General features: G+C 39.0%; 1 protein-coding gene, 1 long non-coding RNA gene and 1 pseudogene across 3 annotated transcripts in view; 1 reads left to right on the top strand and 2 right to left on the bottom strand.

Moving 5' to 3' along the window:
* Nucleotides 1–2043, bottom strand: part of LOC132649545 (uncharacterized) — a 37702-nt gene extending 35659 nt beyond the window's left edge. The window contains exon 1 of the long non-coding RNA XR_009588042.1: nucleotides 1712–2043. This is a non-coding gene — a long non-coding RNA (uncharacterized LOC132649545). The remainder of the gene's footprint in view (nucleotides 1–1711) is intronic.
* A 313-nt stretch (nucleotides 2044–2356) lies between these two features.
* Nucleotides 2357–23642, top strand: Riok2 (RIO kinase 2). Of its 2 annotated transcripts, XM_021654958.2 has the most exons (10): nucleotides 2357–2508; nucleotides 6048–6186; nucleotides 7478–7594; nucleotides 9876–10051; nucleotides 11855–11943; nucleotides 13031–13222; nucleotides 13912–14004; nucleotides 15445–15969; nucleotides 19208–19304; nucleotides 22267–23642. In XM_021654958.2, the coding sequence occupies exons 1-10, from the start codon at nucleotides 2443–2445 to the stop codon at nucleotides 22429–22431; spliced, it is 1659 nt and encodes a 552-aa protein (XP_021510633.1). In that variant the 5' UTR covers nucleotides 2357–2442; the 3' UTR covers nucleotides 22432–23642. The 2 variants fall into 2 exon arrangements, with proteins under 2 accessions (XP_021510633.1, XP_060229482.1); XM_060373499.1 differs by lacking the exon at nucleotides 6048–6186 and having other exon boundaries at nucleotides 2397–2508.
* On the bottom strand, nucleotides 4350–5353 carry LOC110559506 (Y-box-binding protein 1-like; annotated as a pseudogene).
* Nucleotides 23643–24149: the final 507 nt, after the last annotated feature.

The following is a 24149-nucleotide window of genomic DNA, read 5'->3' as shown; positions in this document are numbered from 1 at the left end:
GAATAAATTGTAATAAATAATAAATTTAAAAATTAAAAACTCAAGGAACACACTTGCTGTAGAGAATGTGGAGAAAGGGCAACCCTCCTCCACTGCTGGAGGGAATGTAAACTTGTACAACCACTTTGGAAATCAATCTGGCACTTTCTCAGAAAATTAGGAATAGTGCTACCTCAAGATCCAGCTATACCACTTCTGGGCATTTATCTGAAAGATGATCAACCATACAACAAGGACATCTGCTCAGTTATGTTCATAGCAGCTTTATTCATAATAGCTAGAATCTAGAAACAACCTAGATGCCCTCATCTGAATAACTGATACAGAAATTGTGGTGCATTTAATACTACTCAGCTATTAAAAACAAGGAAATCATGAAATTGGCAGGCAAATGCATGGAACTAGAAAAGATCATCCTGAGTGAGGTAATCCCAAAGCAGAAAGATACACATGGCATATACTCACTTATAAGTGGATATTAGCCATATAATACAGGATAAATATACTAAAATCTACAGTCCTAAAGAAGCTGAAAAACAAGCAGGACCCTAGGAAAGAGGCTTAGTCCTCATTCAGAAGGGCAAATAGGATAGAGATCAGAAGTAGGAGAGGACAGGAGCCTTCCAGACAGCCTCTGAAAGACTTTACCCAGCAGGGTATCAAAGCAGATGCTGAGACTCATAACCAAACTTTGGGCAGAGTGCAGGTAATCTTACAGAAGAAGGGAGAAACAGAAAGACTTGGAGGGGACAGGAGCCAAAAAATCTAGGCTCAGGGAATCCTGTAGAGACTGATGAAACAACTACGGACCACTCATGGAGAGGACCTAGACACCCTGCTCAGATGTAGCCCATGAACAGCTCGGTCTCCATGTGGGTTCCCCTAGAAAGGAGAGCAGTGGCTGGCTCTTTGATCACCTACCCCTGGTGAGGTGGCCTAAGCAGGACACGGAGAAAGAGGATCCAGACGGTCCTGATGAGACTGATAGGCTAGGATCAGATAATAGGGGAGGAGGACCTCCCCCATCAGTGGACTAGGGGATGGACATAGCAGTGTAAGAGGGAAGGAGGGTGGGATGGGGGGTGAGGGAGGGGGTTACATCCGGGATACAAAGTGGAAATTGTAATAAATACTGAAAGGATGAGAAATCTGGACTCTGATTACCCCTGGCGTTCCACAGTTTGGGTTAAAACCCAATTAGTGGTGGCTCTGTGAAGCAACGCTGAGAAGCAAGAGAACGACTGGCAACCAATGTAGCTTCTTCAAACTTTTTGTTTTTATATTTTCTAACGTTAATGTAGAACGAAAATAATCCCATTAAATGGCATAGTCTTAATTAGTTAAGTCTTAATTGCATGAGCCTAATTAAGAGTCCTGTATTCAAATACGCAAGGCCCCAAAGTCCCCACGCAAGGTAGGACCAGAGATGACAGAGGATTGTTCCTTGATTTCAGAGTACCAACCACTTCAGCAGGAAAGACGTGGGACAGAATAGCCTGCTGTCTGCCCCTCGTATACGCTTTACCATGGACAGACCAACATACTCAGCACCACTGTCAAAAAGGAGTAAATGAATACATGGGTTCTTAGAAATGGGAAGGAGTGGAGTACGAAAGGAACGCGAAAGGAAAGCATCTGAATCCCAATACCAACGCTTCAAGTAAAATTTGCATATCGTACGCCCCCCCCCAAAAAAACAACAATTACACACCAATGGTTGGCAATCTCTCAAGGATAAAGCAGGTCATAACACTTGATAACACGTAGAATCCCGGCTTAAGCTAAGAGCAGACCAAAAGATCAGCAGCTTAAAGGCTTAACATAGAATTAACTGGTGAGGTGAGAAACACAGACACTGAACGCCACGGAAGTCCTGACGAAGGTACGGGGTCCCTCGGTCACCGGCAGGTCGGCCTAGCGAGGAACTGCCAGTCCAGCATGGAAGTCTCCCAGAAAGCCTTCCCGGGGCTGCGGGGCAGCTGCGACCTTCCCTTTCCCAGAATTTACTCTAGCTGGTGGCTGCGCTGAACGCAGACCGGGAGCGGCGAGGACGCAACGTGCCCCGCCCCCGGAGTGACGTAAGCGCGAAGTGACGTAGCGTCCTTGCTTGCGGAAGCTCCGGGGGCGGCGGCGCCGCTTTGGATCAGGTCCTGGCAGCTTAAGAAGGAATGCGGCGTATTTATATGAAACACTTGCAACTCGCCAAACCAACCTTGCGTGGAAAAAGTTCCTGAAAGACAGGATAATCACTCTTCCGTGATTTTTAGCCCCGAGACCGGAAAATACGGCACTCTGCGGTGCCAGGCAGGCGTGTGTTCTTACCTACCGACAAGCACCGTGGTGACAGGGCGCATGCGCCGGCCGGCCGCGGCGGAAAGCGCGCGAGATTACCCAGCTGCTCTGCGTCCTCCCGGGCGGCGTCCGTGCGGGAGCTGAGCAAGCATGGGGAAGGTGAACGTGGCCAAGCTGAGGTACATGAGCCGCGATGACTTCAGGGTCCTGACCGCGGTAAGGCACGCGCCTTTCTTGCTCGTCCTCCTCCTGCGCTTCGGAGGTCGCTGGAAGCGGAACGTTAGGGCTCTGCTCTGCGGGTTGTTGCCCGGGCTGGGACCTGGGAACCAAGGTCTGACTTTCCCTAAGCTTTGTGGAGAAAGACCTGATTTTTTTTTCTAAAGGGTGAAAAGCCTTCCTGTCTGCGTCTCCTTTTGCCCCAGAAGCGCTTGCTTCTCTCTTCGGCCCCTGAGACCCAACCCGCCTAATGTTCCCTCTGATTCACTCAAGAAAATGTATTTGTCTTAAGCTGTTCTGCAGAGTGCAAAACTGACAAAGGGGGAAGGAGATGCCTCTTCGTCAAGTAATCCAGTAAATAAGTTAGTAGTGTAATTACCAAGTAATAAGCAGCGGTAAGGTGACTACGGGAAAAGGGAATAGAAAGTGTCCGTGTGGTGGAAGGAAGAGAGGAGTGCCGTCTTCGAGTTGTGTAGTGATGGAGGCTGAATCCATCACTATAGCCCAACTATAAAGTTAGTTTGTGTCATATTCCCAATCCCGAGCCAACGGCGTATTACGCACAGGAGAAGAGGTGTCCTTGGAGAGAGTTGGAGGCGAATAAGAGCAAAACCACAGGGATGGGAGGGGAAGTCTTCAAAGAAAGGAAAGGTTGGTATGTCTTGGTCTAATAATTGGGGCTGTACATGGAAAACCTGAAAACCGAATCATGTAGACCCTTGCAGGCCTAGTAACGGTGTGTATGCAAGCCAGTGAATGTTTTAATTAGGAAAAATGACAAAATCTGATTGTATAGTTTTAGTATCATGGCACAGAGATCAGGGCATAAATCTAAGATTAGAATAAGTCAGTCCATGTTGAGGAGTCACTGCTTTTTGATAAGGATGACTATGTTACATAATAGGATATGTAATGTGAATTGCCTGGGCCATGTATTAAGCCTTGGTAGCCATGTTTTTTTTTTTTAAATTAAATAAGTAGCATTTACAATATCAATCAAATGCAAGGTCTCATGAAATTTGGCATGCATTTCCCTTCTATAGCTTCCTTAGTTAACCTGGGCTTTTCTTTAAATAATGTTTTTAAATAGTGGCTTTCCTTCTCTTCTTCTCAGCACATTCACTCATTTCTCAATGCCTGCCAAAAAAATAGGGAAGTCAAGAGGTGTGTCGGAGGATTGGGGAAGCAAGGACAGAACATAAAAACGAGCTAAAAGTTTCCAGGGTTCAGTTACAGTGGTACACCAGAGTAATGGATTTTTCTGCCAGGATTTCTAAGCTTCCTAAGGAATTACCTGACATTGAACTTACCACTCCAGGCTCAGATGCTACTGGTGTTGCCTTTTCTTGCTCACTCCCTCTTTCTAAGAACATCTTTGCCTCTCTGTCAGTTATCGTTTAACTTGTTGCACTTTCAACATGATCTCCTCCCCCACCCCCATTTTTTTCCCATCCCATATATTTAAGACCTTTATTAACAGGTGCTTGCAGTTTGTTGACTTTTGAAAAAAACTGAAGTTGTAAACTTCATTAAAAATGAAGTTCTTAAAAATTTCTACTTGACCAGATATGATACAATTTAAAAACCATTAAAGTTCCATTGGGGAAAAACAACAACATAGAACAGGCCCTTTTTTCCTTAAGAAACAGGTTTGTCACTACCAAAAAGAGACCTCTTTAGGTAAAAATAATAAAAACCCCGTGTTTCATTGATAATGTGGATAGTTCTAGTGTATCTGTTCAGTTGGAGAAAAGCAAGCGCTTAGGTCTTCAGCTCCAATATTTGCTCATTTCTTATTGCTGGAATTTCATATTCATTTCTTCTGGTTTTATGACCAAACTGGATGATGGTAGAGCTGGTAAGCCAGCATTTACTCAGCCCTGCCATGCTCAGCCTTGGGTGCAGAAGAATTCTCAGCTGGTGGATCAGCTGCTTTTGTCTCTTTGCCATTTTGTGGTGTAGGGTTCTCTTGATGTCTGTGTCGGTAATTGAAGGTGCAGCAATACCTTCGTTGAGGTGGCTGCTGACCTTGAGTCTCATCTTGTTAGTTTTCTTGTCCTCTTCATTGCCATCCTCTAGGCTGTCTTTGGCTAGAAGGTCCCCTGTGGAATCGCGGTCTGTAACCCCGATATATATTCACTCTCAGTGGTCAGCCATGCCCTCCTGCACCCTGGTTGTCAGCACCCTCCATCACTTCTACTTGCACAGGAGAGTTGGAATACAGTGGTCGAGGCCCATAGAGTCAGCACATGTAGTAAAGTGGGAATCTTCGGCTGTTGGGCCTGGCCTTCAGGAGTGCTTTCCGAACCCTCATTCTTTACCCAACTCTCACCATTCCGGTCAATTTGCTGCTAATTGCATAGAGGACCCATCTATATAATGGTTACAGTTTGCTGCATATTTACAGCCTTGAACTGGAACTCCACCAAAGCCTGTAATATATGCTGCCTCCACACCCTGGTGTACAAATACGACTTCCTTGGTGTCATTCCTGTTGATGAAACCATATCCATTCCTTATATTGAACCATTGTACTGTTCCCAAAACCTTTCTTGTGATGAGCTTCTTGTCCCCAATGGTGGGCGGGTTTTCAGCCGCCCGTTCAGCCAGGCTAGGTGCATTGGGGGTGGGGGAGGTCTTGTCCTTGCTGCTCACAATTGCAGTGTTGGTGACTGGGGCCAGCAGCAACGGCTGTGGCTCCTCCCTGGGTATAATGGTGACTTGGGGCAGCGGTAGTAGGGCTTTCTGGGGTATGTTTTCCTCTCTGCTACCAGTTCTTTATACTTTTAATAAACCTTTTTCTTCACTTCAAATTGTTGACTCTTCCTTCCTTTTACCCCCCCATACTTTGTTGCCAGACTCTGCCATACTACTTCTTAAAATCTTTAATTAAATGGAGAACAGTCTAGAAAGGCTCCTCACATGAACCTCAGGCCTTCACACAGTGCACACACACATGGAAAACACATGGCACATAATACCACATATGAAGAAGAAAAAAATTGGAGGTGGACTTTCAAGACAGGTTTCTGTGTGTAGCCTCTAACTCACAGAGATCTACCTGCCTCTGCCTACCGATCCTGGGATTAAAGGCATGTGCCACTGCACCCGGCTGAAGAAAAAGAATCTTTAGTCCCTACCTTCTAGTACATCTTTCTAGTACATTCCTTCCAGTTTTTATTCTTTTTAATTTGTGTATTTTAGTAGGTTAATATCCCAAATGTAGCTTCTCTCTCTCCCTCTCCCTCTCCCTCTCCCTCCCTCTCTCTCTCTCTCTCTCTCTCTCTCCCTCTCTCTCCCTCTCCCTCTCCCTCTAAGATCGTGCTCCCTAGTGACAGAACAGCCAGGTTAGTGCCGGTTAGTACTTTGTAGCCTGCTTTGCTTAAAGTACATTTCTCGCAGTCTATTCTTGATAGGCTACACAGCTGTGGCTAGAGATCTGCTTAGTTGGGAAAGTTTCCAAGAGGCTAATTTCTTAGCAGGGTTTTAATAGACAAGATATTGTATTGCTTATTGTGGCATGATTCCTTTACTTTCAGGTTGAAATGGGTATGAAGAACCATGAAATTGTTCCCTGCAGTTTGATTGCTTCTATAGCCAGCCTGAAACATGGTGGCTGTAATAAAGTTTTAAGAGAATTGGTGAAGCATAAACTTATAGCTTGGGAACGTACTAAAAGTGAGTATTTTATGCTACATTATTTGTCAGTCTTCAATTAATTGGCTTTCTGTAGAGCTGGCCTTCAAAGGGCATGAAGTGCAGGTTGCCTGACTAGACAACCAAGAACTGCTCTATCAGATTGGTCAAAAACAATCAGAATATTAAACTCTTTTATTCACCTGATTTAATTGTCATCTCTGAACTTACTGCCTCCTTCTGCTAACCTAGGCCTGCAATGTTTTCAGCCTCTAAGACTGCTGAATAAGCTCACCCTTTCTTGATCTTTCTGAACTCTGGCTGGCTGGCTCAACTTAGCTTTTCTTAGCTCAAACTCCTCTTCAAACTGACTGATTCTATCTAGCCTCTCTCTCCTTGCCCCCTGCTTTGCTTGACCTCAAACTAACTCTAGCAATCAGTTTTAATCTTGTGGCTCCTTCTCATTCTCTAGCTCATTCTATCTTCACCTGTGTCTAGCTTGTTCTCTCTTCACCCTCTCTGTGTAAAACTCTCTTAGTAAAACTGCCTCTGAATTCCATGAACTGAACTGCCACAAACTTACTTCCACTGCACTGCCTGTCAGCTCACTGACTCAACTAAACTGCCTAACCAGAACTGACTAGTCTCCTGAGTGCTAGGTTTAAAGGCTTGTACCACCTAAGCTTTTTAATCAATACCAGTATGACCTTGAACTCCACTGCTTGCCTGGCTCCTTAGATTAAAGGTGTGTCTGTATTCCAGCTGGATCACACAGACATAGAAGATCTTTTGATGTGTTCCCTTGCCAGAGCAGCCATGTTCTGAATTAAAATTCCTCTACATGAGAGTCCACTAAAATCAAAGGGTGCATAGAAAGTGGAAAGATCACACTGCAGGACAAATGAGATAGTAATATAGTTATCACCACCTTTAGAAAATTCAGCTTCTCACAAGACTCTAGAGCATTGCCTTCCATCTGGGATGAGGGCTGACCTGTTGCAGACCTTTAATAAATATAAGAGAAAGCAGTTTTGGGAAAAGTAAAGAGGATAATGGTTATATACAAAAACAGGCATAAATCATGGTCAAATTAATATAAAACATTTTGAATTTAAATACTTTCAGTTCATGTGTATATCTTGTCACAGACTCTCAAACTGGTGTCCATACATGAATCACACTATAAGTAGTTCTATAATAGAGACGAAATTGGGAGCTAGGGTAAGTCATCATTCTCACCTAAGACTTCCAGTCTTTAAATGTTTGATTTATGTTGATGTGTGTTAATTGCTACGGTATAACTAAATAATGTTCTTACCTAATTTTTGTCTAGCTGTCCAGGGCTATCGGTTGACAAATGCTGGGTATGATTACCTAGCTTTGAAAACACTGTCTTCTAGACAGGTAATTGAGTCTGTTGGAAACCAGATGGGTGTTGGCAAAGAGTCAGGTATGTACTAATAGTATGTACTAATAGTGTTGTTGAAACCTTTGACTTTGCTTAAGTTTTTATTTTACTTTGAGAAAGCAGTCTTTCATTTTGTTTCATAGCGCAACAAAACAGTAAGCCAGAAGTTGGCTGTAAGTAATTTAGATTAGGAACATAGTTTGTTATATTTATTAACAGTAATTTAGTAGGTATACTTACCTCCATAAGTCTGTCATTTCAGTAATACCAAGAATTACTTTCCATCTGTTTTGGGTTTTTGTTTTGTTTTGTTTTCTCCCCACTTTGGTGCTCTGGAATAAACCCAGGGTTCATTTATGCTAGCACATGATTTACCACTCAGCTGTATTTCAGGCCTTAATTTTCTTCTAATATTTTAACTCTTTGGCAAATACTATATTTGCTCTTATTTTATATCTGATAACTTATGTATTTATAGTAATTAAAAATATATACCAAAAGAAAGTAATGGAAGATTACTTTAGTATTTATCAATACCCTAGGCACATTTTTCTGTCACAGCAACCCAGAACTAAAAGTATTTTAAAAAATAATTGAACAAATAATTGTATATTCATTTACTTCCTCTGTGGAAGACAGGAATAGAGAATAGGAGATGATTCTTTTTGAATTGTGGCTTTCTTTGTACAGTTTTTGTCCTGTGCAGTTTTTCCTATCTATGATTTATATTGTCTAAACTGAGGAAGCACAATTTAACTTGGAAATAAGATAATTATTAAGAAACCTACCCCAAAAAGGTTGCTGTGGAATTTTATATGGTTGAGTGCCTTCTGTGTTTATATCTAAATTATGTTGTATATAATGCCAGATAAAATTCTGAGTTGGAGTAGGGAGACCAGTTGCACATGAAGATGCATGTATAAGCACAGTAAAAGGTCCTTTTAGGCAGCGTGACCTTCCTGTTGATTGCTCTTGCATTCAGTTACTTAAACGTAAAATTATGAATTAACTATTGTAAATAAAGTATTTTTTAATTTTTAAGAAACTAATTGAATGGTAAAGTGGTGAGCATTAACATTACAAAAATAGAAAGTATAATAAAATCCAGTCTTATTTCAGATACACATTTCAGTTAATTTTTTGTTGATTATATCCTATAGCTAAGATTATTTCTTACTTAATCTGAGAAATTCTCAGTATAAATACAACTATATTTATATGTATTCAGGATTATTTTTATGTTTACATACAATTGTAATGAAGAGTGAAAATAAGCTTATTCTGGATTTTATCCTTTCATTTTTGTCTGCTTTTCACTCTTGCTGATACCTACTCAGGGTTTTTCACAATTGTACAGTGCTATAGTGGATGATTACTCAACAGTGATTTTTACCAGTTTCTGAGCAGTTTCATAAGAGTTTCATTCCTTCTTAATCATGACTAGTAGTGAAAGTCCCTATCTTTAGATAGATTAAAATTTAGTGCTTTGGTGTGGAAAATTTTGAGGAGCACAATTTAGTCTAAATCAGAGTTTAAAAAAGGTATATAAATTTTGATGTTACCAAGTTTCAAAAATGTGTACTGATTTATATTCTCTCAATAAGATGATAGCCTGTTTATAGTAAAAATATGATTAAAATTTCCTACAGCCCTTAGAACTTGTTTTAAATATCAGCATTACAATTAACTTACTTCAGCCAGGCCTAGTGGTGCGTGCCTTTGATACCAGCACTTGGGACAGGGGTAGGTGGATCTCTGTGAGTTCAAGGCCAGCCTGGTCTACAGAGTTCCATGACAGCCAGGGTGGTTATACAGAGAAACCCTGTCTCTGGGAAAGAAAAGAGAAGAAAAAGAACTTTTGTAGTTGGCAAGGTACTTATTAAGAAGACTCATTGGTCATCAAAGCAGTTGAATTGAACATTTGAAACAGAAGGTGTTGACTTGCTTCTCTTGGATTGAGGATGTAACCTCATGATAGAACACTGGCCTGTTACATGCAAGGCCTGTGTTGGATCTCTAGCACAGAGAGGGTGCAGGGGAGATCACTTTTTTCACCAGAAATGCTTTCTTAATGAATTGAGTGATTGTTTTTACATAATGATAAATGTAAGCATTGAACATCTTTGAAAGAAAAAGTACCCTTTTTCTTTTACAGTTACATATAAACACATTCTGGGTTGTCCTTAGAATCTAAAGTGTTTTGTCAAAGAAGTATTACTAGTAGGAAAGATAGTAGATACAGATGAAGGCAGATAAAAGTTGGATCTATTTAACCCTTTGCAGCAGAAGTATCCTAACAATGCTTTTACAATTTTTGCTCTAGATATTTACATTGTTGCAAATGAAGAAGGGCAGCAGTTTGCACTGAAGCTTCACAGACTTGGAAGAACCTCCTTTCGAAATCTGAAAAACAAGCGTGATTACCATAAGCACAGGCATAATGTATCTTGGCTTTATTTATCTCGTCTCTCTGCCATGAAGGAATTTGCCTATATGAAGGTATTTTTTTCATGGTTTTACGTTTCTCAAAAAAAAAAAAAGATAACTGTAATTCATTTTAACCAAATATTATAAAAACCTTAATGATAAGCATCTCTCTTCCTCCTAACTCAGTCCCTACAGTCAACTTGAACTCTTGATTATACTCTTCCTGTGGCTTCCTCTTATGTCTTCTTCTTAATGAAGGCATTTTATTGTTATGCAAATGTATGTGTGTGGCTCCATAAATGTCTTATTGAAAATGGTATCTGGAAATCGTGGTGTTTCACAACTAAATTTAACAAAATGACATACTATTTTTTTAGTTTTTGCTTTTACTTTTTTAAATTTTTTATATTAATTATAGCTAATTCACTTTGCATCCCAGCTGTAGCTCCCTCCCTCATTCCCTCCCAATCCCATCTTCCCTCCCTCATCTCCTCCCATGCTCCTCCCCAAGTCCACTGATAGGGGAGGTCCTCTTATCCTTCCATCTGACCCTGGCTTATCAGGTCTCATTAGGACTGGCTGCAATGTCTTCCTCTTTTTTACTTTGTGTGTGTGTGTGTATGTGTGTATGCAACTTACAGGATTCACTTTTTATTTTCCCCACCATGAGGATCTTTGGGATGGAATGCAAGTCATTAGGTACCTTTACCCACTGGGCCGTCTCAGTGACCTAGGTTCTCTTTGGATTGCTGTTTAATTTCCCACACAACAGAAAAAAAAAAGTTACTGAGAAGTACTATAGTGTGGAAGCAGCTGCTTCCTAGAAGCTCAGCTTATTTTCTTTTGAGTAGTTTATTTAATCTGGCAGTTAAATTGTTAATAGTGGCAAGAGAATTTCTTAAAGCAGTATAATAAGCAATTCTGATATTATAGGTTACATACTTTTATACTATAAGGAAACATTTTACCAGAAATCATTTCCTCCAAACTATAGTGGTTGCTTTTTAAGTGTGTTCCCATTGAGGGTACAGAGAGATCCTGGCTGCACATAGTACTCGCCTTAAATGCATTGATATTTTCCCAAGACAAGTAGAATAAGATAAAGATTAAGCTGTGGATTGAGAGTTGCACTATACCTGTACTAGACATTTGAATTAAAGAGAATTTTGGAAATTGGTCAACAAAAATGCAGAAGTGGTTCAGACTGAAATAAAATATATCCATTGTAGATAATTTTAAATTATGATTGGCATAGCATATGGTCTTATACCCGTCTATGGGTAAGGTGTGATGGCACTAGGAGGATAGTCATGTATATGTGACAAATGCCTAATAGACATGCTGGCATTCCAATGTCAGGGGAAGATGTGTGAATGGTCTAAAGTAACATCTGGCTCAGATTTCCATGATGTAGTACTTGTCACTTGCTTGCATCATGTATTGTATTCTGAAGAACAGCAGCAGTGATTTACAGACTAAACCGCCTGGCCTTTAAGACGACTTACTTCTTCTTATGCCAGGAAACCCAAAACAAAATTTGTTTTTATTTCAATATTGTAAGTACATACCAACAAGTGACAGAAACTTAAAAAATAGAAAGGAAATATCCTAAGGGACTCAAGACTTTTTACATTGATTTTTATGTGACTTAGTCACAGTATAGAAGTCACAGTGATTGTACATTTTAAAAGGAAATGGTAATTCAAACACTCTTACACTTACTTTTATGTATAGCTAATTCTTGAAGTAAGTAAACCATGCATTAAATACCCTCAGGTTGACTAAAATTTTGCAAAGCCTTGTTTTAGGAAGATACAGTCTTTTTTTTTTTTTAACAGCATGATTGTATTAACTTCTCATATTTTTCTGTTTTAGGCATTATATGAGAGGAAATTTCCAGTTCCAAAACCGGTTGATTACAATCGCCATGCAGTGATCATGGAGCTTATCAATGGTTATCCCCTGTAAGTATTCATTAAGCTTGAAAGCTTAGGTCCTGACAGATAAATTCAAGGTTTGTGTTTTTTAAATAAAACGATTCTGAGAGGTTACAAATTTCTAAAGAGGTTTACAAAAGTGAGTTGAAAACTCAGTTTCATTCAGTTTGTAATAACTGCCATTTGTTCAGTATTTATGAAGAATCTGTTTTGTTCAGCGGTGAACAAAACAGTTCGTGCCCTCAAACTGAACATATTATATTGATTGTATCAATAAATGCTATTGGTAAAGGTCAATGAAGAGGCTAGAGGTAGGAGATTGCTTTTTAATGTAATATAGACAGGAAAGTACCATTCACAGAGTGAAATCTTAGGAAATTAGCCAAGGCAATTTTCCAGTTAAAGGAAAGGCATTGGTTCTTGGGTGTTCACAGCCGTGGTTGGAAAGAGAACAAAGCAGTATTAAGAACATAGTGACTAAGGTGGGATGGGGCAGAAGGACGGGAGATATGAACAGTGAGATCTGAGAAATAATCAGGGAAGATAAGTTAGGAAACTTAAAGCAGTCCAGGCAAGAGATGGTAATAGCTCTTGGTCATAGTGACAGTCAAATCCACAGGTAGCAACATGAGTTATTCAGGATTGGATTTGGATGTGAAAGAAGTGGGAAACTGATGGTGGTGAGGACTTTGGCCTCGGCAACAGACAGTGAGGAAAGAAAATCTAAAAGGCATAGTGCCTTATAACTAAGTGAAGAAATTATTTCAAGAAGAGAAAAGTTGACTGACTGGAAATGGAAATGACTAAAGTTAAATTTAGCAGCATAGAAGAACTAAGTCTTGAACCATTTTGTTTAAATAAGGTGGAAGGAAGTCTGTTGAAATAGAATGAGTGAAATTAGAAAAAGCCGATGTAAAAAGATGATCTGTAAGGAAGATAGAAGGGAGGTGAGAGTGAAAAGCAGACAGGATAGGAGCAGGGTGTGACCTTTTAATAGGTGGAGCACCTATCTGACAAGAGGAAACTGGGAAGATTAGGAATGGAAATGACACAGGTACATTTTCATACTCATTAAAATAATGAACATGCACAAATAACCTCTTCCTACTTTGAGGTGTCAGATACATCATGTTGAAGACCCTGCATCTGTGTATGATGAAGCTATGGAACTAATAGTCAAGCTGGGAAATCATGGACTGATTCATGGAGATTTCAATGAATTCAATCTCATGTTGGATAAAGATGACCACATCACCATGATTGATTTTCCACAGATGGTTTCCACTTCCCACCCAAATGCTGAATGGTATACGCTAAAGCTAATTCTAGTTGTGGATTTGTTGTGATTCTAGTTGTGGATTCTAGTTCATAGAATCATTTTTTATTCATAATGTTCCAGTTTTCTATTGGGATCAGTAAATGATTTCAGTGACAGAGTTTTGTTTTTTGATTAAAAGATATCTAGCTACTAGAATTTTCCCTGTGAGAAAAATCTTTAAAGAAGAAAAAATATACTTAGACCCAATTTTTTTTTAAGATTTATGTATTATTTATTATTCCTGCCTGCACAACAGATCTTACTATAGATGGTTATAAGCCACCATGTGGCTGCTGGGAATTGAACTCAGGACCTCTAGAAGAACAGTGAGTGTTTTTAACCTCTGAGCCATTTCTCCAGCCCTAGACCCAATTTTAAACCTAATCATGCTTATCCTGTGTATTGGAAATCTAAATGAAACTGACCATTCGTCTATCTTATTTATATATAAACTACAATGTAGAGAGCATTAAAAGAATTTGCACGTAATATTCAAGTCAAGCTTTCTTAGCCATGTAACCATTTGTTCAAACGGGACTTTAAGAAGAAGTCTGAGTTTTAAGAACAAAGTTTGTTCAGAAGTAAATACATGGGGAGGATATGCGTCATCCTGTACAGGGTAGAAAATGAAGAGTAGACCAAAAAAATTAAAAATGAATGTTTACTTTTTTTTACAGGTATTTTGACAGAGATGTTAAATGCATTAGAGAGTTCTTCATGAAACGTTTTGGCTATGAAAGTGAGCTCTACCCAGCCTTTAGTGACATCAGGTCTGTATTTAGTAAATAATAGAGCCCTTAATACAGCATTTGCTTAATTCTAAAATTAATTTTTTCATCTGAAATAACGTCCAGATACAATTGCTATTGAATATCACCACTGTTATACATGAATGAAACTTGAAGATTTGAAAGTACTTGCTGTCAGTATGTTAAGATACTACAATTGAACTTTTGAGTGTTGAATTTATTTTTTTTAACTCAACATCTTTGAGTTTTGAATGCTGTATCAAATGTTCATAACCCATTTTTAAGAAATTAAGTATCAAATATTAAGGAATTGGTGTTCCTCATGTTTTTAAGGTGGTTTGTTTGTTTTGTTTTTGTTTTTTTTTTTTTTTTTTTTTTTTTTTGGTTGGTTGGTTTTTTAGGCAGGGTTTCTCTGTGTAGCCTTGGCTGTTCTGGGCTCACTTTGTAGACCAGGCTGACCACAAGCTCAGAGAGCCGCCTGCCCCTGCCTCCCAGAGTGCTGGGATGACAGGTGTATGCCACCAAAGATTTTATTTTTTATTATGAGTATTTCTTTGTCCTAGTTAGGGTTCCAGTTGTTGTGATAAAACACCATGATCAAAATCAGCTCGGGTGTAAAGGTTTATTTGGCTCACAGGTTACAGTCCATCATCAGGGAAACTAAGGCAGGAACTGAAGGAGAAGCCGGGGAGGAGTTCTGCCTATTGCCTTGCTCTCCCGAGGCTCGCTCAGTTTACCTTCTTAAACTTTGGAGGAGGTGGCACTGCCCACAGTGAGATGGACTCCCATCACACAGAGTTAGGAAAATGCCCTCAGGCTGGCCTTTAGGCCGGGGTGGTGGGGACATTTTCTCAGTTGAGGCTCCCTCTCCCATATGATTCTAGTCTGTGTTAAACGCTAATCAGCACACTGCATATGTGCACGTAAGCGCAAGTGCACAGAGGCTAGAAGAGAGAGATCCCCTGGAGCTGTGGTTGCAACCCAACCACAGTGGGTGCTGGGAACCAAACGCCCTTCCACTAGAAAAGTGGCATACGCTAAGCATGGCTCCAGCCTTAAGCATATGTACAATCATTCAAATTATGTACATTTCCAGGGTTAATTTTTATCTATTGGTTTATATATACTTAAGATATTTACTGTTTTTAGATTTTTTTGTTTTGTTTTTTTCTTTTGAGTCAGGGCTTCTCTGTAGTGTTTTTACAAAAGCAATCCTTTAGCCCTTTTTTGAAAGTTAATTTACCAAATTAAAAGTCAACTGGTTTCTGTACTCTTTGTATTATTGTGTTGCTTTTTAGTCATTTTATTCTTCAAAAATCTTTATTTGCATAGTTAAGTAATTTAAATAACGTGTTTAAGATTAAATTACAGAAGGACGATTGAACTCACTTTAAATTTATCATTTATTAGAGTGCTGCTCTTTTTTCTGTTTTATTCAATGCTAATACCTTCATTCCATAGGAGGGAGGATTCTCTTGATGTTGAGGTCTCTGCCAGTGGTTACACAAAGGAAATGCAAGCAGATGATGAACTGCTACATCCAGTAGGTCCGGATGATAATAAAGTCACTGAAACAGAAGAAGAATCTGACTTCTCCTCTTCTGATGAAGAGATGTTAGAAAAAGCCAAAGTCTGGAGGTCAGAAATGGAGAATGAACCAAACCCAGTAGATGAATCAGATGGTTCCTGTTGTGTATCTGCAGACAACAACCAAATAAAGGAAGACTGTTTACCAGAGGAGAGTGCTGATGTACCCAGTTTTGAAATGACTGAATTAAATGAAGCTTTAGATGAAATGAAAAGGCAGGTTCTTACACATGGGTCTGTCACTGGGTTTTCTGAGGAGAGCAATGGAACTGAAAATGATACCACACATGATGGCCAGGCAGGTCAGTGGAGAAGCCCTGCCGACTGTGAAGAGTGTGAGGATGAATGCCCCCACCTGATTGCCTTGTCGTCATTGAACAAGGAGTTCAGGCCTTTCAGGTATAGATTTTTGTTGGTTTTTTTACCTTTAATCTTGTTTTTGACGGAGGGATATTTGAAAAAGAACAAATGATATGACATAATTGTGTTATGCCATCATTTTGTATAAAAATGAAAGTCAACTTTCTATATTGAAACAAATTTGTATTTTCAGTTGGTCTGATTACCATACTCTATTGACTAAATTTTACTCTATTGACTTAATGTAAAACTGATGACCACTTAGTAGAACTATCGTAAGTTTGGTAAGCAGATCTGTTTTTAGACAGGGTAAAGTGTTCTGTTTCATGAATGTACCTAATGTGTGTTTAAACTACAAAGAGGTGTGTACGTATGTGAGACTTGCATGCAGTGAATGTGATTTCTGTGTTAATTACCTACTGAAACTATTTCATGGTGCTTTAGTTCTTTTTGTTTTGGGGGTTTTGTTGTTGTTGGTGGTGAGGCAGGGTTTCCCTGTGTAGCCTTAGCTGTTCTAGAATTCACTCTTTAGATCAGGCTAGCCTCAAAATTTATGAGATCACCTGCCTCTGCGTGCCTTTGTGCTGGGATTAAAGGAGTGTGTCACCACTACCTGGTGCTTTGGGCCTTTTATTGATTTGTTTGTTTTGTTTTGTTTTGTTTTTTAATGTGTACTTAAAGCCACATAATAGTATTACGATTTAAGAATTTTTTTTGTGTTGAAACTGTTGTTAAGCTGAACTTAAATTAGCAAAAGTCCTGAAATCTAATTTTTAGATTTGGGATAGTTTATCCAGAAGCAAACAATAGTTTGCTGCAATAGTGATTTTATTTATTTCAAAAATTAATCTGACAAAACTAGATTAGCAGAGCATTGTTAAGCATTTTTCAGTGCATGTTCAAGGGGTACATCCTTAGTCTTTTAGAATTACTGTATTAAATTAATTTTTAAAAAAGAAAAACTTCGCTTTTTATATCATGATCCCAACTAATACTTTTCAAAAGACAAACATCTTTAAAAAGTTTCATATCACCTGACATCTATAATCTTAACATTACCAAAAAAGAAACGCTTCTTTCTACACTCTTACAAAAGACACCAGACAGAAAATTAAGAAGCTAAGAAACTGACTCATTCTTTCCTCCACAGAAAGGTAATTATTAAATAATCTAACCCATTCACAAAATGGCTCTCTGTGTCTGCTCTGCTGTCTTCTGTCATATCACTGTGTATCTATATATGATTGAGATAGAAACTTCCTTAACATTTCTATTTTGATAACTAGAGGCAGCTTTGTTCCTCTGGACTTTTGTCCTCTTCTGTTTCTACAGGTGAACCCATGGCAAGTAAGAAGCTCTCTCTGTATTAGGCCTTCACCATAATCCCCATTTCCTCCACCATGTGATCACCTGGTATTCCTGCTACCACCAAATATTCAAATGTTCATTGAACCATCTTCACAGTATTACTGTTCATAATGTCCAAACTCCATAGCTTCCTCCTCCACAGTTGTCATAACTAATTCCATAGTCCCTGCTCCAGTTTCTGTATTTAGGTTCAGCACTATTTCCATTCTCATAACCAGGGTAGCTCCAAAATTGCCACCTCCAAATCCTCCTTCAAACCTGTTAAATCTGTGCATCTTAAGGACACCTTTATCTTTGCAGTTTTGTTTCTGTAGTAAAATGTGAGAATTGTGTTCCTTTTCCACATAGGTCTGTGTGGGTGACTGCCATTTAATAAACTTGGAAAATTAAAGCAGAAGGATAAGAAAAAGTCAGCTAGTGGAAGAGTTTCTGTGATACCAGATTTTTATCTCGTTTGGTCCGTGTTGTCTAGACCAAATAGAATCAATAGGAAATTTATTAAGGATATTCCTACTTACTCTGGGCTCATCCTAATAACCTGTTAATGATTTGAAGGAAAATTAAAACTGTGTTTGCCAGATATAGCTTAAAAACAAAATATGTAAAGTATGTCATTTGCCCATATGATTGCATAGTAAGATCTCCAGTGACTGTTTTCCAGCATCTCAAGGATATCAGTACCACTTAGCAACAACCCTAGAGGAGATCAAAGTATGGTTTTTAGCCAATGTGCTAACACTTTCATACCTTTAAAAAGTTGAAAATGTATAAAATCAGCCATGTTAAGCCTAGGATTGGCTTTATGACAACTTGGCCTTCAGAGCCCTGTAAACTGAACGGCCAGGTCTACAGTGAGCTGGAAACTCAGGACAGCACTAACTCAGCACTAACCTGGTTCAAGAGACAGAAGAGTATTTATGTCCTGGCTTAAATATGGGCAGAGGGGATTCGCTTACTCTGCCAGTATATTTCAGATTTCACACCTACTCACATTGGGAGGACAGTTTGCTTTACTCAGTTTACCAATTCAGAAGCACGTTTTCAGCTATACACCTTGAATACTGTCTAGCAAAAAACTATATAAGGTTAATAGTATTATAAGCAGAAATGCAGTTAATGATTTGTTCTTGCTCAAAAAATACTGTAAATTTTTATTTCTTAAGTAGTCATGTGAACAGAGAATGTAGAAGCAAAATAGAAGTTGCAGGGCCAGGAAAATGGTTCAGCAGATCAAGTCACTTGTATCTAGCCCAACCCAAGTTCGATTCTCAGGACCCACATGGTAGAAGGAAGAACTGACTGACCCCTGCAAATTGTTCGCTGATCTCCACTTGTACATTGTGGCATGGGCCATCCACACACAAAGGCAAATAAACGAAATTTAAAAAAAAATAGATTTTCAGAAAAATGATGGTTATTAGAAGTTAATGTTTTCTGAGTTCTTATGCATTGTTTATATTAAAATATTGAGCACTGAAAGCATAGACATATCAATGATTGTGGTTTTCAACAGACTCATAGTGCAGTTTTAGAGAGCTGTCTCTGGATGAGCATCATGGTGTACACTAAATCCTTGCGTTAGCAGTTGGGACCTGGAAGCCTGAGGCAGGAGCATCAGCCTTGGCTACAAATGAGACCCTGTCTCAGAAAGAGGATGACAACATTGTATCTCTCTGTACTATGTCTGCTTTTGTTCAGAAGGTGGCAAGAAAAAAACAGCTGAGATTTTTGTATAATTTAGTGATAAACACAAATGAACTGTAGGGAAATGGACAAATTTCAGTTATAAATCATTCTCTTTGGAAAGTTTGGTGAATTTTTTTTCCAGAACATTCTGTGGATGTTAATATAGTGGACTGAGTTCCAAGTAGTTTCACAAGATAACTGTATTTCTTAAATTTTATTATAGAGATGAAGACAGTATGAGGAGTGTTACTCAGCACAGAACAAGAACCTTGAGTGTTGCATCTACAGGCAGTATCCTAAGCTGTTCAACCATTCCCCCAGTAAGTGTGCACTTGTACCACCTGTTTGGACCAGGGCTGTGGACAGAGCAGTAAGCTTGGGGACAGTCTTAGATATTTGGATCTCATGTTAATGTTAGAGAATTATCAGCATGCACAAGTTAGTAAGAAACAAGAGGTTTCGCTTTGCCAGGAATAAGCAAAGCTTCCAAGGATATGGCATCAAATAAATTAGTTTGAATTTGAGGGATAAAATGTTATATATTTTGGATCCAGATGGGAATTTTGTAGTTTCCCATGTGATTCAGTCTTTAATTTTATTTGTTTTTGGGGGGAATGGAGGATTGGTTCGAGACAAGTTTTCTCTGTGTAGCCTTGGCTGTCCTAAACTTGCTTTGTAGACCAGGCTGGCCTAGAACTCACAGAGATCTGCCTGCCTCTGTCTCCGGTGTGCTGGGATTAAAAAGTATGTGCCACTATGCTCAACCATTCTTTAATTTTTTTTTTTATATTATGAATTTTTTCTTGTTTTAATTTTTATTAATTACAGTTTATTCACATTGTATTCCCCCTGTACCTCTCTCCCTCCTCCCCAGTCCCAACCTCCCTCTTCCCCACCTGTGTTCCTCTCCCAGTTCTAATTTGTGCTGCCTTCTGTGAGGCTCACATAAATCTAGTTGTGACTATTTAAATAGGCATTAAACTCTCTGGTTCTTTTCTCTTTACCAAGCTCTCATGGCCAAAGGCCGGTCTTAAAAATGTGTGTGGTATCATAGTCTTCAAGTCTTGTCTTCAGCTATGTGAATTGTAATATATGTGCCTGTGTTCTAAGAAAGTGATAAGACCCTCAGCCTCACTCCATGAAAAAGATTTTTGTGCAGACAAGGCTGGCCTCAAATTCTATTTTTTAAATTAAAATTTATATATTCATTCATTCATTCATTCATTCATTCATTTCACTTTACATCCTGGTTGTAGCCCCATCCCTCCTCATCTCCCAGTCCCACCCTTCCTCTTCACTCCTCCCCTATTCCTCAGAAAAGGGGAGCTCCCCTTCCCATCCACCCCAGCTCATCAGGTCACACCAGGACTGAGCATGTCCTCTTCCTCTGTGGCCTGGCAAGCAGTCCTGCCAGGGGCCAATCAAAAAGGTGCAAAACACTCTGTGTCAAATGCAGTCTCTGCTTCCCTTATTTGACCCATAGGACGCCTCGGCTGCCCATCAGCTACATCTTTGTAGGGCAGTTCTCTCTCACCTCAGATCCTTCCCAGTTCTCTTCCCTCCCTAATCAACACCCTTTCCTTTGCTCTTGATCCTCATGCTTCTGCCTCTCAGCAGCTAGGATTACAAGTTGTACACCCAACTTCTCTGGAAATTTTTCTCGTACTGTTTTCCTTCTATTTTGTTAAAATGACAGGAGGAAAACTGTTAGCTCAATGAACTTGAAATTTTGGAATTTATACAAGGCAAAAGGGAGTTCCTTGAAATTAACTATAAAATCTGTTCCTCTTTCATTCTCTTCTATCTACCTATTTATTGGCCATTTGCATTGCTAGGGGTCAAATCTAGGTTCTTTTGAATGCCAAACCCAACACAGCCACTAATCATTTGTAAATTCTGTTCTTGAGAACTTGTAACAAAATCAAGTAATTAAGGTATGTTGTCTTTTAATACGTATACATGTGGCTGTTTCTAACAGAATGTTTTTACTTTTAACAACACATGTGAAGGTTTTAATCATTTTTTTATATTTGTTAAAACAACATAATATTTTACTTCATGTTGTATCCAGGTTTTTCTTATTTAAAAAAATTACCTTGTAGGATTTGTATATTGTTCTGAATTGGGCCTATAGAGAAGGAAAAGGTCATTCTGAACTGAATTTTCCCAAAAAAAAAGTTTCAGTCTTTTCAGTCATGATTTGTACAGATGGCATTTAATTAGTGACTTGGATTTTTACTTGTCAGCTATGAAACAATGTTCTGCATCTCTAGAAAATCCTGTGAAGACTTCCCATGAGTGACTGCTGCCCTCAGTCCTGTTTTCAATAACTAGTACCACAAACAAGATGTTGTTGTGATTCCAGCATTAGTTGGCGAAGGCAGGAGGATTAGAAGATCAAGGTTATCTGGCTACATTCCAGTTTAAGGGTACCCAGACTACATGAGACTTTGCTTCAAAAATAAATGAATGAATGAAGGAATAAACAAGCAAAAAAATAAAAATGTCTTTAACCAAGAAAGAATAGTTTTCACCTTGTTTTTTCTCCTCAGTGTTCATGGTGATCACTAGGTGGCACTATGGTGATTTGTACTTTCAACTGCTGTACTGCATTGACCTCTTTGCTGTAAAACCTGTATTTCTGCAAAGAATATACATTTTTAATTTTTATAAAAGCTTCTAGTTTAGCAACAGAACTAGAAAATTTGAACACAGGGAACTTCCCAGAGACTCATACTCCAACCAGGGACTATTCATGGAGATAACCCAGAACCCCTGCACAGATGTAGCCCAGGGCAGTTCAGAGTCCAATTGGGTTACAGAGTAATGTGAAGAGGGACTGCCTCTGACATAATCTGATTGGCCTGCTCTTTGATCACCTCCCCCTGGGGGGGAGCAGCCTTACCAGGCCATAGTAGAGGACAATGCAGCCACTTTTGATGTGAACTGATAGACTAAGATCAGAAAGGAGAGGAGAACCTCCCCTATCAGTGGACTTGGGGAGGGGCATGCATGCAGAAAGGGGAGGGAGGATGGGATCAGGAGGGGAGGAGGGAAGGGCTTATGGGGGGATACAAAATGAATAAAGTGTAATTAATAATAATAATAAATAAAAAAGCTTCTAGTTTATCTGCTAGTTAACATCGTGTCACTAGGGCCTTAAAAATTCATTCTCAACATGCAAATTTGAAATGTATTAGCAATGTAAATCTTTGTTGTAATGATTTTTCTGCTTTTTATCAAAATGATTATCAGTAATACTAATTTACAAAATCTTTCCAGGAACTTGTGAAGCAGAAGGTGAAGCGTCAGCTGACAAGGCAGCAGAGGTCAGCTGCCAGACGCCGGCTGCAGAAAGGAGAAGCCAACGTGTTTACCAAGCAGCGGAGGGAAAACATGCAGAATATTAAATCGAGTTTGGAAGCAGCCAGCTTTTGGGGAGACTAATGTGTTTCTGGTATATATTTTTTTAAAACACTGTAATTCTACTTTGAGCCAGGATGATTCTCTTTTTGGATCAAAGTCAGTATTTATAGAAATAAATCCCTTTTAGACTATAATATATTTGCTAAGCATTCTGTTGTTTTGTTTTGTTTTTTAAGTTCTTCAGATAACTAAAGTCTAAAATAACATGGGTTTGAAAGTTTGAATAAAAAAACTTCATTAGCAATATTTGCAAATTGTTAGAATCATTTCTATTTCATTGTTATGTTTGGTCTGTACCTTAAACAGGTAGGTGACTTGGCTTCAGGTCCTGGCTATGCATGTAATAAATAATAGAACAAGCTGTAGTACTCTCTTCCTTTCTTCAGTTGATCATGTTGGGTTTTTGCTGTATCAATGCGTTGGTTTTAGAATTATGTGAGACAGTACACATTTGGCCATTGGAGTGATCTGATTGCCTTCTGTTTAGTCAGGATAAGTCAGCAATGGGTAATTAATCAGACTTCAACCTGTTTGATGCTGTTTCCATTGCCTATGTGTGGTCAGAGGGAAGGAAACTTGAGGTGGTCCTACCAGGACTTTTATATTTGGCAGCCCTTCCCCAGGTTTGAGCAGAGAGTAAGAGGGAATGAAGAGTGAAATGTTCTTTCCCATTTTCTTGTATGCATGACTCCAGAAAGTGTTCCTACCTCAGTATTAACAAGTGTTTAATACAGAAAAGAAAATAGCAAACATTCCTCAAGCATGTTCTAATTCAGTAATAGGTGACTGACATCGCTGAGCAGACCTGTAGGAGATGCGCTTCAGCAGGAAATGACCACCAGATGGCAGTGTGCCAACAATGACCGACAGGACGGCTGGTCTGAGAAACAAAAATACTGCTTTTCTGTGATAAAAAACATCAGATTCTCTTTTGCTTAAGTGAAATTAACTCTTTTGGCCATTCGCAGCTGATCCTTATCTAAATTCACTTAACTATTTGGATATAAGAATATCAGGTACACTTTGAAAATTATACTGACTCTGGGAATGTGACAGCCCTGCTTTAGTTGTTTCTTTAAGCTGAGGTACTTATTTTTTATATTCTGCCAAAGGTATTTTTGTAACATAATGTTGAAGACAGTTTACTAAGACCACAGAATGTTTATTTTGTAATACGTTTTCTTCTATCCAAAGTGTTGAAAGCAAATTGGGAATAAAAGTGTATGATTTCATCCTTCTTGGCTTTATTTTGTTGACTGAATTGAGTACCTGCTTAAGAAACCCTTTTCTACTTGATAAAATAAGAAGATAGATTTACATGGTTCTTACCCTTATTAGCCTAAGATTTCAAGTCACCTACTGAACAAATTCAAATCAGAAACAGGATTCAACCTAATAGACAAAGATCTGTAGTTACTATAGCTTTAGTACTAAGTGATAAGGAATTTGAATTTGGGAGGAGGGTTTTATTTGGAAACAAGGATCTGATTGCAACCGTTGGGATGGCATCAATGGGGGGGAGTTTATCTTTGCAGATAAGTTCTAACCTACATGTTTCAAAATATCCATAGTCAACAAGGAAAAAACAAAACTAAACCCATTCCTAATGTATTAAGGCTGCCTCTCTTAAGTATAAATACTCCTTGAGGGCCCAGGGTATACAAGGCCTTGTTTGGTTCACAGCACAGGTGGGGATAGTCTAGGCTTTCCCGTTTTAGATCTTTACATCAAATACCTTC

Source organism: Meriones unguiculatus, chromosome 20, assembly GCF_030254825.1.
Source record: "Meriones unguiculatus strain TT.TT164.6M chromosome 20, Bangor_MerUng_6.1, whole genome shotgun sequence".
In the NCBI taxonomy this organism is placed as follows: domain Eukaryota; kingdom Metazoa; phylum Chordata; class Mammalia; order Rodentia; family Muridae; genus Meriones; species Meriones unguiculatus.
Note: the sequence above shows the minus strand (reverse complement) of the source record. Positions and strands in the feature narration are given on the sequence as shown.

What these genes read in the sequence shown, in the direction of transcription:
- Riok2 (XM_021654958.2), top strand. Translation starts at nt 2,443, where the DNA reads ATGGGGAAGGTGAACGTGGCCAAGCTGAGGTACATGAGCCGCGATGAC. An exon ending in AGGAATTTGCCTATATGAAG is followed by an intron (nt 10,052 to 11,854) that starts GTATTTTTTTCA and finishes TTTCTGTTTTAG; the next exon opens with GCATTATATGAGAGGAAATT. An exon ending in GCTGTTCAACCATTCCCCCA is followed by an intron (nt 19,305 to 22,266) that starts GTAAGTGTGCAC and finishes AAATCTTTCCAG; the next exon opens with GAACTTGTGAAGCAGAAGGT.